This window comes from Littorina saxatilis, linkage group LG4 (assembly GCF_037325665.1).
Source record: "Littorina saxatilis isolate snail1 linkage group LG4, US_GU_Lsax_2.0, whole genome shotgun sequence".
In the NCBI taxonomy this organism is placed as follows: Eukaryota; Metazoa; Mollusca; class Gastropoda; order Littorinimorpha; family Littorinidae; genus Littorina; species Littorina saxatilis.
In genome coordinates, this window is record NC_090248.1 from 59142569 (window position 1) to 59155257 (window position 12689).

General features: G+C 41.8%; 1 protein-coding gene across 1 annotated transcript; it reads left to right on the forward strand.

Annotated features, from left to right (window-relative positions):
- The first annotated feature begins 2716 nt into the window (after positions 1-2716).
- Positions 2717-11968, forward strand: LOC138965228 (prostaglandin reductase 1-like). Its single transcript, XM_070337352.1, has 9 exons — positions 2717-2998; positions 3433-3478; positions 4800-4850; positions 6634-6819; positions 7539-7656; positions 7977-8129; positions 9022-9127; positions 9714-9832; positions 10873-11968. Exons 1-9 carry the CDS (start codon positions 2887-2889, stop codon positions 10984-10986), a joined length of 1005 nt encoding a protein of 334 aa, XP_070193453.1. The 5' UTR covers positions 2717-2886; the 3' UTR covers positions 10987-11968.
- Positions 11969-12689: the final 721 nt, after the last annotated feature.

Sequence of the window (12689 nt, forward strand, 5' to 3'; positions counted from 1 at the left end):
GTAATAGAGATGTGGACTAGCTTATGATTAGCACCTTGTGATTTTGGTGGCTCTTCATGTAAACATGACAAAAAAAGATCAATTCAAAAAATAATATGTAGTTCTAAAACCCAAGGCTACTACAGGCTTGCATGTTACTGCTTTCAATACATTTTGAATTAATTCTTATAAAATAATCTTGCTAAGAACGAAAACAAAAATCTAAACAAAAAGCCCTCACTACGACAGGTTTGCCTTGGTTGTGATCGTTAACACAGGAGTCACGGTCTCTTTAAATCACGGCAACTGCACGTACACCAAAACATAAAACATTGCACACTGATGATGACACTGCGCATTTGGAAAACAAGAAAGAAAGAAAGAAAGCACACAAAAAAGCAAGACAGATCAAACTCTCAAAGAAAGAAAAAAGGGAAGAACAAGTCGCGTAAGGCGAAATTACTACATTTAGTCAAGCTGTGGAACTCACAGAATGAAACTGAACGCACTGCATTTTTTCACAATGACCGTAGTCCGCCGCTAGTGCAAAAGGCAGTGAAAGTGACGAGCCTGTTTAGCGCGGTAGCGGTTGCGCTGTGCTGCATAGCACGCTTTACTGTACCTCTCTTCGTTTTAACTTTCTGAGCGTGTTTTTAATCCAAACATATCATATCTATATTTTTTTGGAATCAGAAAACGACAAGGAATAAGATGAAAGTGTTTTTAAATTGATTTCGGAAATTTAATTTTGATCATAAGTTTTATATTTTTAATTTTCAGAGCTTGCTTTTAATTCGAATATAACATATTTATATATTTTTGGAATCAGAACATGATGAAGAATAATATTTTGGATCGTTTTATAAAAAATTAATTTTTTTTTACAATTTTCAGATTTTTAATGACCAAAGTCATTAATTAATTCTTAAGCTTCCATGCTGAAATGCAATACCGAAGTCCGGCCTTCGTCGAAAATTGCTTGGCTAAAATTTCAATCAATTTGATTGAAAAATGAAGGTGTGACAGTGCCCCCTCAACTTTTACAAAAAGCCGGATATGACGTCATAAAAGACATTTATCGAAAAAATGAAGAAAACGTCTGGGGATATCATACCCAGGAACTCTCATGTAAAATTTCATAAAGATCGGTCTAGTAGTTTACTCTGAATCGCTCTACACACACACACACGCACAGACACACACAGACACACAGACACACACACACACACAGACACACACACACACACACACACACACATACACCACGACCCTCGTCTCGATTCCCCCTCTATGTTAAAACATTAGTCAAAACTTGACTAAATGTAAAAAGAAACGCCTACACAAACATGGAAAACGCCGTAACTGATAAGAACCAGAACGTTTGTGCGCACAATTGCTGTCGGCAAATCAATGATACTAGCAACGGTAAGGAACAAGTGCTGTTACGTCGCGACCCACTTTGGCTGCAAGTTTTGCAGTACAGGTCTTTGAAGCAGCTTCACTTTGCTGATAATTGCTTCGTCAATCTCTGCCTGTGTGTCGAAGGGATAATTGTCTCCCTTAGCGTGCGTGTGTGTGTGTGTGTGTGTGTGTGTGTGTGTGTGTGTGTGTGTGTGTGTGTGTGTATTTGTGTGTGTCTGTGTCTGTTTGTCTGTGTATGTGTGAGTGCGTGCGTGCGTGCGCGCGCGTGTGTGTGTGTGTGTGTGTGTGTGTGTGTGCGTGCGTGTGTGTGTGCGTGCGTCAGTGCGAGTGTGCGTGCGTGCGTGCGTGCGTGCCGGCGTGTGTGTGTGCCAGTATGTGCGCGTGTGTGCCTGTGTGCGTGTTTGTTTGTGTGTGTGTGTGGGGGGGGGGGGGGCTGAGGGTTAAGCTATGTTTCCATATAGCGACGCGACGGCGGCACGATGGTTGCGGCGAGGTGGCGGTAGCGTCAAAACCGATCGCAACAGTAGTAACAAAGAACGCGTGTTTCCATATGCGCGACGCGACGGCGGCGCGGCGGCGACGTGCCGCGCGACGGTTCGGCGTCAAGATTTTGTTCGCTCCAGGGAGCGAAAAATATTGCTGCCGCGCGATATTCGCGTCCAAAGTGGGCGTGGTCTAAGTCTGTCCAATATTCGAGAACCCCCCACAACCAGGTTTATAGTCTATTTTGACTGTTTTTTTCGTCAGATACATGTATTCCCTGAGCTGCACATAGACCAGTAAGAATTTCTTCAAAGGTTGTCAAATGCACTGTGTTCGTTCCGCTTTTTAAGCATTTTGTTGAAACAAAAGAGGGTTTTTTTCTGACATTTCTCGTCTTTTCAATTTTCTAACCAATATAAGTAGCTTCAAATATAGTTTCTCTTAATAACGGTATGGTTGTGTGAGTTTTTGACCGATTTATTAAAAGAAGTCAAGCCAGAAGAACAAAACTCCGCCTGCCGCGCCATTTTTAATGGAAACACTCTCGGCGAAATTCACTAGCGGCATCGCGTGTTCATCGCCGTCGTGTCGCGATATGAAAACATAGCTTTAGAGTATGCGTTCATGGGTATGCATTCAATACATTGAGCCTGCTATCTCAGTCTAACTATCTTGTGAGAACTTGCTAGAAGATCAAAAGTTTGTACTTATTTTCGGTCACCAGGTAAAATGACTGAGCAAAGTCTTATAATAACATTTTTTTTAAATAATTTTTTTTTTGTTCAGAGCTCCTGTGCCTCTTTAGCACATCATTCAAAAGCACCTTGATAATCGGGCCCAGTCGAGGCTAGAGCGTTAGGGTACACAGTCCTCATTTCTACACTGACAGCTCACGTCTCTCTCACACACGCTGTCACAGGAGTGCTGTCGGCAAACTTTGTGGATTTGCGTGCGTTTTGTTCGTCTTGTTGAATAGCTGGGGGTTTTTCAGTAAAAGCGACCATGGCACAGACGGCAAAAAAATGGACTTTGGCAAAAGCTTTCGAAGGAACTCCGAAACCCTCCGACTTCAAACTTGTGGAGGAGCCCATTTCCTTCAACTTGAAACCGGGAGGTGAGGCGCTAAGGGAGGGAGGGAGAGAGAGAGCGAGAGAGAGGACGAACGAACGAACGAACTGACGAACGAACGAACAAACGAACGAACGAACAAACGAACGAACGAACGAACGAACTTTATTTTACAAGTATAAAGGTAACATAGTGCCTTGTCTAACAACACGTCCGTTAAGAAGTACTACACCTGTGATATTCACTAAAGAAAATCATAAAATTGGAAAACTATGATTTTTAAAATGCAAACTGCAATCAAAATAATTTTGTTTAAATAGAAAACATTGCGGAGAAAGTTAAAGAGACCACATTGAAGAAGAGAAACAAAAACCCACAAAAAACAAACACAAATTTCATATGACATTGAGGCTGAGAAATATGTTTCTCTCAATTCTTGACTTCAGTTAACATTATAATTGTTCCATTGTTTTCTTTCAGAAATACTGGTAGAAGCTCTGTATTTGACCGTGGATCCTTATATGAGGTATAGTCTGTCTGTCTTTCTGTCTGTCTTCGTGTATGCTTGTGTGTGTGTGTGTCTGTGTGTGTGTGTGTGTGTGTGTGTGTGTGTGTGTGTGTGTGTGTGTGTGTGTGTGTCTGTCTGTCAATCTTGCTCACACACACACACACACGACACACACACACACACACACACGACACACACACACACACGACACACACACACACACACACGACACACACACTCTCTCTCTCTCTCTCTCTCTCTCTCTCTCTCTCCTAGCTTTTCTCCGATTGGTACAGCTAGTATGCTTACCAAGTATATCACACTGTATGGTAGAGCCAAACTTTGCTCGGTGTATACTGGCAATATATGAGTTCATGTGTTCAGGCGGAGATAACACACACGGAACTGGACTGGTGTGCGTATTCTGTGTCAAGGCTACACTAGTGCAGATGTACCAAGGACGTACCGTAATCATTTGGTAACTGATGGTCACACACAACCCAGCGCTGGTGTAGTTACGCGGTCTCCACCACAGGAGCTTGTATCAAAGCGTCGGTCGATTGGAGTATCCTACTCCTTTATCCTTACTGCAGTGAATAGTATAGTAGTACTTAACAGGATGAAGGAGTAATAATAATAATCGACCGGCGCTTTGATATATGAGCTCATGTGGTCTCAACATTTTCAGCTAGGGACAATTCATGACCTCTTCAGCTGCTGAATAAAATACCTTCCATATATTTGTCATACTCACAAATTGTAAAGCCTGTTGAAGATGTGTTTTTATCAATACTAGGCTTGCCGGAGCAGATTACCAATATCGTGAGTCCACATGTTTGCTCAGTTGAGCATGTATTGAATACCGCCTGCATGATTCATGAACTTCACAACAGGGGCCCTGCACTTATGTATAGATAACTAATCCACGACCACTGCAGTCGCGTCCGTGTAGTACGAGTGTGACGGACACCGACAGACAAACAGAGGTCAAGATAAAGGTCTAGCGGCCGCGTTCTATTATAGTAATTGTGTCATTTGCATGTGACGTAAAAACAAGTTTAAAAAAGTCGCCTGTGTTTATACGTACAAAACCTAATCCATCAGTCTGTGTTTTAATCATAATTGTTAATTGTTATTTATAATTGTCTTCTTCTTAGAAGCAACATCCACAGATAAGTTATCACCCTTCAGTATTGTGTCTGTCGTGTAACGTGTGAGTCCACTTTAAAGATACAGTAGTTCTGGGTTTTAGTGAATGTTTTGTTTTATCTATAATTAATCGTTCATGAACGTAAACCGTTCTGTGTCTTTGATTCCTAATAGTTATTATGTTTTTCAGGGGAGCAGCGGTGGAGCCTGGCCAGACGATGATCGGAGAACAAGTTGCCAGGTTAGATTCTCTGATGGATAACAGTGTCTTTGTGAAGTGAATGTATGATCGGAGGGCAAGTTGCCAGGATAGATTCTCTGATGAGTAACTGTGTCTTTGTGAAGTGAATGTATGATCGGAGAACAAGTTGCCAGGTTAGATTCTCTGATGAGTAACTGTGTCTTTGTGAAGTGAATGTATGATCGGAGGGCAAGTTGCCAGGTTAGATACTCTGATGGGTAACTGTGTCTTTGTGAAGTGAATGTATGATCGGAGGGCAAGTTGCCGGGTTAGATACTCTGATGGGTAACTGTGTCTTTGTGAAGTGAATGTATGATCGGAGGGCAAGTTGCCAGGTTAGATACTCTGATGGGTAACTGTGTCTTTGTGAAGTGAATGTATGATCGGAGGGCAAGTTGCCAGGTTAGATACTCTGATGGGTAACTGTGTCTTTGTGAAGTGAATGTATGATCGGAGAACAAGTTGCCAGGTTAGATTCTCTGATGGATAACAGTGTCTTTGTGAAGTGAATGTATGATCGGAGGGCAAGTTGCCAGGTTAGATACTCTGATGGGTAACTGTGTCTTTGTGAAGTGAATGTATGATCGGAGAACAAGTTGCCAGGTTAGATTCTCTGATGAGTAACTGTGTCTTTGTGAAGTGAATGTATGATCGGAGGGCAAGTTGCCAGGTTAGATTCTCTGATGGATAACAGTGTCTTTGTGAAGTGAATGTATGATCGGAGGGCAAGTTGCCAGGATAGATTCTCTGATGAGTAACTGTGTCTTTGTGAAGTGAATGTATGATCGGAGAACAAGTTGCCAGGTTAGATTCTCTGATGGGTAACTGTGTCTTTGTGAAGTGAATGTATGATCGGAGAACAAGTTGCCAGGTTAGATTCTCTGATGGATAACAGTGTCTTTGTGAAGTGAATGTATGATCGGAGGGCAAGTTGCCAGGATAGATTCTCTGATGGGTAACTGTGTCTTTGTGAAGTGAATGTATGATCGGAGAACAAGTTGCCAGGTTAGATACTCTGATGGGTAACTGTGTCTTTGTGAAGTGAATGTATGATCGGAGAACAAGTTGCCAGGTTAGATTCTCTGATGGATAACAGTGTCTTTGTGAAGTGAATGTATGATCGGAGGGCAAGTTGCCAGGATAGATTCTCTGATGAGTAACTGTGTCTTTGTGAAGTGAATGTATGATCGGAGAACAAGTTGCCAGGTTAGATTCTCTGATGGGTAACTGTGTCTTTGTGAAGTGAATGTATGATCGGAGAACAAGTTGCCAGGTTAGATTCTCTGATGGGTAACTGTGTCTTTGTGAAGTGAATGTATGATCGGAGAACAAGTTGCCAGGTTAGATTCTCTGATGGATAACAGTGTCTTTGTGAAGTGAATGTATGATCGGAGGGCAAGTTGCCAGGATAGATTCTCTGATGAGTAACTGTGTCTTTGTGAAGGCGTATACATTGCCAGGTGCGATTCTCTGATGAGTAAATGTGTGTTTGTGATCGGAGATTCTCTATTGGGTAACTGTTTGTTTATGAATGAAATATTTTAGCTGAGTTATGTAGGATTTGTTGTTTTATCTTCATACGCATACGGAACTCTTAACACGGACACGTTGTTGTTGTTGTTGTTGTTGTTGTTGTTGTTGTTGTTGTCATCTATGTTTCTATCTATGTTTCTATCTATGTATCTATCTATGTAGTATAAATCTATATGTATCTATGTATCGATCTATGTATCTATTGATCTACCTACCTACCTACCTACCTACCTACCTATCTGTTTATAAGAGTAAAGGTGAGCAACAACCCGGCCTACCCAGAGGGTACGCTGGTCCTTTCGAACCTGGGGTGGCGATCCCTGACTGTAGTTCCCAAGCCGGAGGAGGCCAGCCGCTTTGGACCGCTGGTACGCAAGCTGCCCGACTTCGGTGACCTGCCCGCCTCTCTGGCAATCGGCTGTCTGGGAATGCCGGGGTAAGCAGAGCGCGTCATATATATATATATATATGTGTGTGTGTGTGTGTGTGTGTATGTGTGTGTGTGTGTAGAGCGATTCATAGAAAACTACTGGACTGGTCTTCATAAAACTTTACATGAGAGTTCCTGAGTATGATATATCCAGACATATTTTTCATTTTTAGGATTTTTGTCTTTGATGACGGCATATATATCCGGCTTTAGGTGAAAGTTGAGGCAAAACTGTCACATCCTCATTAAAATCGATTTTTCGCAAACAAATTTAAGATTAATTGCATTGTATTCTTCATCAAATTCTGAATCTCAAAATATATACATATGTCATGTGTATCCTTAAAATGTGATCACAATTAACAAAATTAGTACTACGATTATAATTTGAGAAATTGATCAAAAAATGATTTCATCTTATTCTTTATCATTTCCTGATTCCAAAAATATATAGATATAATATGTTGTATTCAAAACAAGCCCAGAAAGTTAAAAAGAATACCGAAAAGGCAATGCGAATGCATCGTGCATTGATCTTCGTGAAGAAGTCTTCGTGAAGTCGACTTCGCCTAAATAATTTGAGGCTTAGGTCTACTCTTGGAATTTGTTTTTCACATTCATGCAACCCTAAGCTTTTTTTGAAATAAATACTGCCTTGCCTTGCCTTGCCTTGCATTGCTTCCCAAAATGTCAGCTCACACATGTCCGGATTGCTTTGTCCACAGGCTGACGGCGTATTTCGGCCTGCTGGACAGGGGCAGGGTGAAGGCCGGAGACACGGTGCTGGTCAGCGGGGCAGCTGGGGCTGTGGGCAGTGTGGTGGGTCAGATCGCCAAAATAAAGGTATATGGACTGTCTGACTGATTGATTTGCTGAATGCCTACTCTCTGTCGCTGTCTATCTCGTCTCGTTCTCTCTCTCTCTCTTTCTATCTGTCCTTCGTTCACTACCTCTCCTCCCACACACACGTTCTGACACACAGACACACAGACACACAGAGAAACACACCCACATGCACAACTAAGTCAGTCAACCGCTTTTGCATTGATATTTTTTCTTTTTCTTCCAACAGTCCAATGTTTGTTTACTTAGTATATATACTATCCTTTACATGCAATAAACCTACACAAATACTAAACTTGTTATCAATTGTTTGATTTTAGGGTTGCAAGGTGATTGGTTCGGCTGGATCCAAGGAGAAATGTGATTGGCTGAAGGAGATTGGATTTGATCACGTGTTCAACTACAAGGAAACGTCAGTGGATGACGCACTCAAGAAGTTTGCACCAGACGGCATTGACCTGTACTTTGACAATGTGAGAAAACACAATAGTATTATTATTTGATGAGGAAACATGATATTATTGATTTTTGGTGAGGTAACATGATATTACTAATATCATTTGGTGAGGCACGGTAACATGATATTATTAATGTTTGGTGATGTAACATGATACTATTAATATTTGGTGAGGTAACATGATATTATTCATATTTGGTGAGGAAACATGATATTATGAATATGTGGTGAGCAAATATCAGTTATCGTCAGATTTTACTGTGATATCCAAATTTATCAGTCCTAATGTCGAGAAAGCTGAAATCATATCGGATCGAGGCGACACCCGTGATTTTTAACTGATAATATGTCAACCTGCGAAATTACATCAGCAAAACAAATGATGATCACCGCTTTTTTCAAGGGTGCATCTATATGCTTTTGTAGAAAATGTGTCTGCTTGTTTTAACTTATGATTACTCTAAACACAGGATGAAGGGTCATTTCTGCCAGGGGATGGGGATGAGATTTAGATGGCGGGGCCAGAGGGGGGGGGGGGAGGGGGAGCATAAGAGGCTCTGCTGTAGTTTGAGTTCTCTTCACTGTCTATTTGTGTCTACCCGGTCAGTTGCGGTGTGAGCGACAGCAAAGTCCTTTGCTACTGGGTCAGTTTTCGGGGATAAGACCAGTTTAGCACAAGGCAAGCTTCATTCATTTGAGTAGAAATAACCACGTTCAGCATAATTGCTCACGCTATGAAGTAGGGGGTCAGAAGAAAATGGCATCTACAGGCCTGCAATTAAAGATGACAGCCTCCACTTTGCTTGTCACCAACAAATGATGAACACCACTGAACATGTTAACGTCGTGCGAGAAAAAGTACTGAGATAAAGAGCGAAACCTGAAGACTGAACTCTGCTATTCTACAGGTGGGTGGAGATTATACCTACGCGGTGTTGCAAAACCACATCAAGTTCGCTGGCCGTGTCGTTGTGTGTGGAGCCATTTCCCAGTACAATGATGTGGAAAAGAAAGGTAAGGAAAGGAGGCACTGAGCGACTTGGACAAGAACAGTCCTCGCTGACTAGTGAAGTATTCATGTCTGGAGATACAAGACATCTATATCAGACAGGATGGGTTGATACGCAAATTGCAAAAATCTCCTCCCCCTCCATGTTTAAAGGCACAGTCATTCCCGTGAAACTCAATTTGGAGAAAGGAAAACAAAATCGAAAAAAGAGAGAAAAAAAAACACCATACTGCTAATTAAGGAGTATATATAAATTTCATGAATATGTAAAAGAATAAAAGATTTTTTACACTGAGATATGTGGGCGCACCATATCACACACTCAAATATACACACACACACGAACACAGACACTCACACGCACAAACTAAAACAAACACGCACACTGACACACACACTAACACACACACACACGTACACACACACACACACACAGCTGGTCGACACCCCCCCCCCCCCCAACCATTGACTATATCATTCATGCATCCATCCATACATACATCCATTCATGCATCCATCCATACATACATCCATTCATGCATCCATCCATACATACATCCATTCATGCATCTTTGGTTCCATGTGCACCAGAGAGGAGCACATACGGCTTCATCATCTACAAGCAGCTCGACATCCTGGGCCTGATCGTGGTGGCCTACAAGGATCGCTTCCCCGAGGGCGTCACCCAGCTTCTGCAGTGGGTTAAGGAGGTGAGGCAATCGTGTGTGTGTGTGTGTGTGTGTGTGTGTGTGTGTGTGTGTGTGTGTGATCGTGGTCGCCTACAAGGATCGCTTCCCCGAGGGCGTCACCCAGCTGCTGCAGTGGGTTAAGGAGGTGAGGCAAGCATTTGTGTGTGTGTGTGTGTGTGTGTGTGTGTGTGTGTGTGTGTGTGTGTGTGTTTGTTTGAGTGTGTGTGTGTGTTTTAGTGTGTATGTGTGTGTTAGTGCGCGCGCGCGTGTGTGTGTGTGTGTGTGTGTATATGTATGTGTGTTAGTGTGTGTGTGTGTGTCACCATCACGGTGGTGGCCTACAAGGATCGCTTCCCCGAGGGCGTCACCCAGCTACTGCAGTGGGTTAAGAAGGTGAGAGAATCGTCTGTGTGTGTGTGTGTGTGTGTGTGTGTGTGTGCCGTGTGTTTGCGCGAGTCAATATGTGCCGTGTGTGTGTGTGTGACTGAGTATGCGTGTCTTTGTGTGTTTTGTAGCGAGTCAATGTTTGTGTGTGTGTGCATGTGTGTTTGTGTTTCAGTGCCAGTGTGTGTGTGTCTCTCTCTCTCTGGTTTGTGTGTGAGTGTGTATGTCGGCGTGTGTGTGTGCGTGCGTGCGCGCATATCTGCATACATCTGCAGTTTATTGAAGGTTTTCATTTCAACTGATATCACTTATTTATTTATTAAGGAGATTTCTATAGTGCATAACTAAAAGCACTATGCGCTTTACAATATCACTAGGTATAAGCACGCACGGACATACTCTGATTAAATAGAAATTAGCCTAGCAAGACATACTAAGAACATTAAACATTTGTTAACATTTGACTTAACAAAGGATTTGGTCTTTAAACAGAATAAAGTTATCGACTTACTTTAATTAAACTTTTTTTTAATTTGTTTCCCTTTTTTGTCCGTTTCTTTGCCTTTGGTTTTGCCCTGCTATGTTCACCTTTTTTTTCCCCCAAGCCGGACGACTGGGGCATGACCAGTTTACGCTGTCTTAACCGTTTAATTTTTATTTGGCATTTTGTGTTTCAGGGAAAGATCAAATACAAAGAGACCATAACGAAGGGGTTCGAACGAATGCCCGAGGCTTTTATCGATCTCTTCAAGGGAGGCAACATCGGGAAAGCCATCGTCAAGGCGGCCTAGAACCTCATCAGGAATAACACAACTGTTTAATGACTGCAAGTTAAAGGCGCAGTCCTTCCGACCGTGAAAGTTAGGCTCACCATCTCACGCCAGGCTTTCACATGGGACATAGACCGTCGTAGTAAATACTAATATATTAATGCCTGCATGGGATAAGGGTATCCCTCAGTTTGGACACATACGGCTCCACTGAAACACACACACACACACACACACACACACACACACACACACACACACACACACACACACACACGCACTGGCACACACACACACAACATCGTGGCTGTTTCCTGAGCAGAGTGGGAATTTTTTGTAATTACTTTTGTAGATTGACACTCGTGTCAGTTAAGAAATAAATTCATCAAAAATGTCCAACTCTGCTCTGTAAAGCGCACAAGGACAGCTGATAAAATTGAACACCATGTCTTTTCGATTCTTGGTGCAACTGCAAGGCTGACAACTAAACCAATGGCCAAAGAGCAAGAACGCTGTCTTTAGGTAACTCTCCACGCCAACAGTTACCTATGTACTTATGTCCCCTTAACATAATCGCACTGTGTTAACTTCACAGGTTTTTCAGTTCGCATGTCGAAGTTGATGTATCAACAAATATTTGGTGGCGTTAGAAAAACACCTACTGGACTTTTTGTTAACAATTTGACTAAGAACTGAGGTGTCTGTCATCATTTTTAGTCAAGAATAACTGTTGATGGTGTAAATAAATCACTTCTGAGGGAAAACACCCTTCTGCTTTCATGTTTTATTTTCATTTTATCGCTTTGTGTCAAGATAACAAATTTGTTATGTGGAATACAATTAAAGTGGAAATCGTAATAAAGTTAAACGTTAATTTTCCCGTTTGTATTCATTCCATGAAAGTGTTTTTTTAAATTTTTTTTTTAAAGATTCTCATTTATTTTTGTTATGATTTTGAATGAAACGAAATGCCAAAATAAAATGAAAAAAAACCGAAAAAAAACCCCACCTTTCCTAGAAATGTTGCCTTGAATGTGTGCGCGCATGTGTGAGTGCGTGTGCTTGCACGCATTTGAGTGTTTGTTAGTGCGTGTACAGAGGGAATCAGTACTCTCAGGTGTGTGTAGGGACTGCATACCTCTCAACGCCTTTCTCACAAACATTACCTCTACTTGACCCTTTTGCCGGGAAGAGAAGGGATATTGTGTGCATTTTTTTAATTTTTTATAAATGAACTAACAGAAAAACTCTATTCGAAGAATTCTTGACTTGTGGCAATTTTTTTCTAGCTCACTTTTAAAGGCCAATGCTAAGTATTTGTTTTTAAGTTATGGTAGAAGTAAAATGATTTATGTTTACTGTGCATGTATGCATGGTTGACTGCAGATCAACTTCCATGTCATTTTTTCTGTTGACCAGAATGCAAACAATACATCATGCTCTTTATCTTCTCCATCTCTCTGACACACAACCATCAACCACATACATAACCATCAACCAACCACACACAACCAACCACACACACAACCAACCACACACACAACCAACCACACACACAACCAACCACACACACAGCCATCAACCAACCACACACACAACCATCAACCAACCACACACACCCAACCATCCACACACACACACACAACCATCAACCAACCACACAACCATAAACCAACCACACACACACACAACCAACCACACACACACACACACCAAATAAATGA

Bases quoted from the DNA above. Each gene is read 5' to 3' on its own strand.
- LOC138965228 (XM_070337352.1), top strand. From the start codon at position 2,887: ATGGCACAGACGGCAAAAAAATGGACTTTGGCAAAAGCTTTCGAAGGA. The intron at 2,999-3,432 runs GTGAGGCGCTAA...GTTTTCTTTCAG, and splicing joins CTTCAACTTGAAACCGGGAG to AAATACTGGTAGAAGCTCTG. The intron at 6,820-7,538 runs GTAAGCAGAGCG...CTTTGTCCACAG, and splicing joins GGCTGTCTGGGAATGCCGGG to GCTGACGGCGTATTTCGGCC.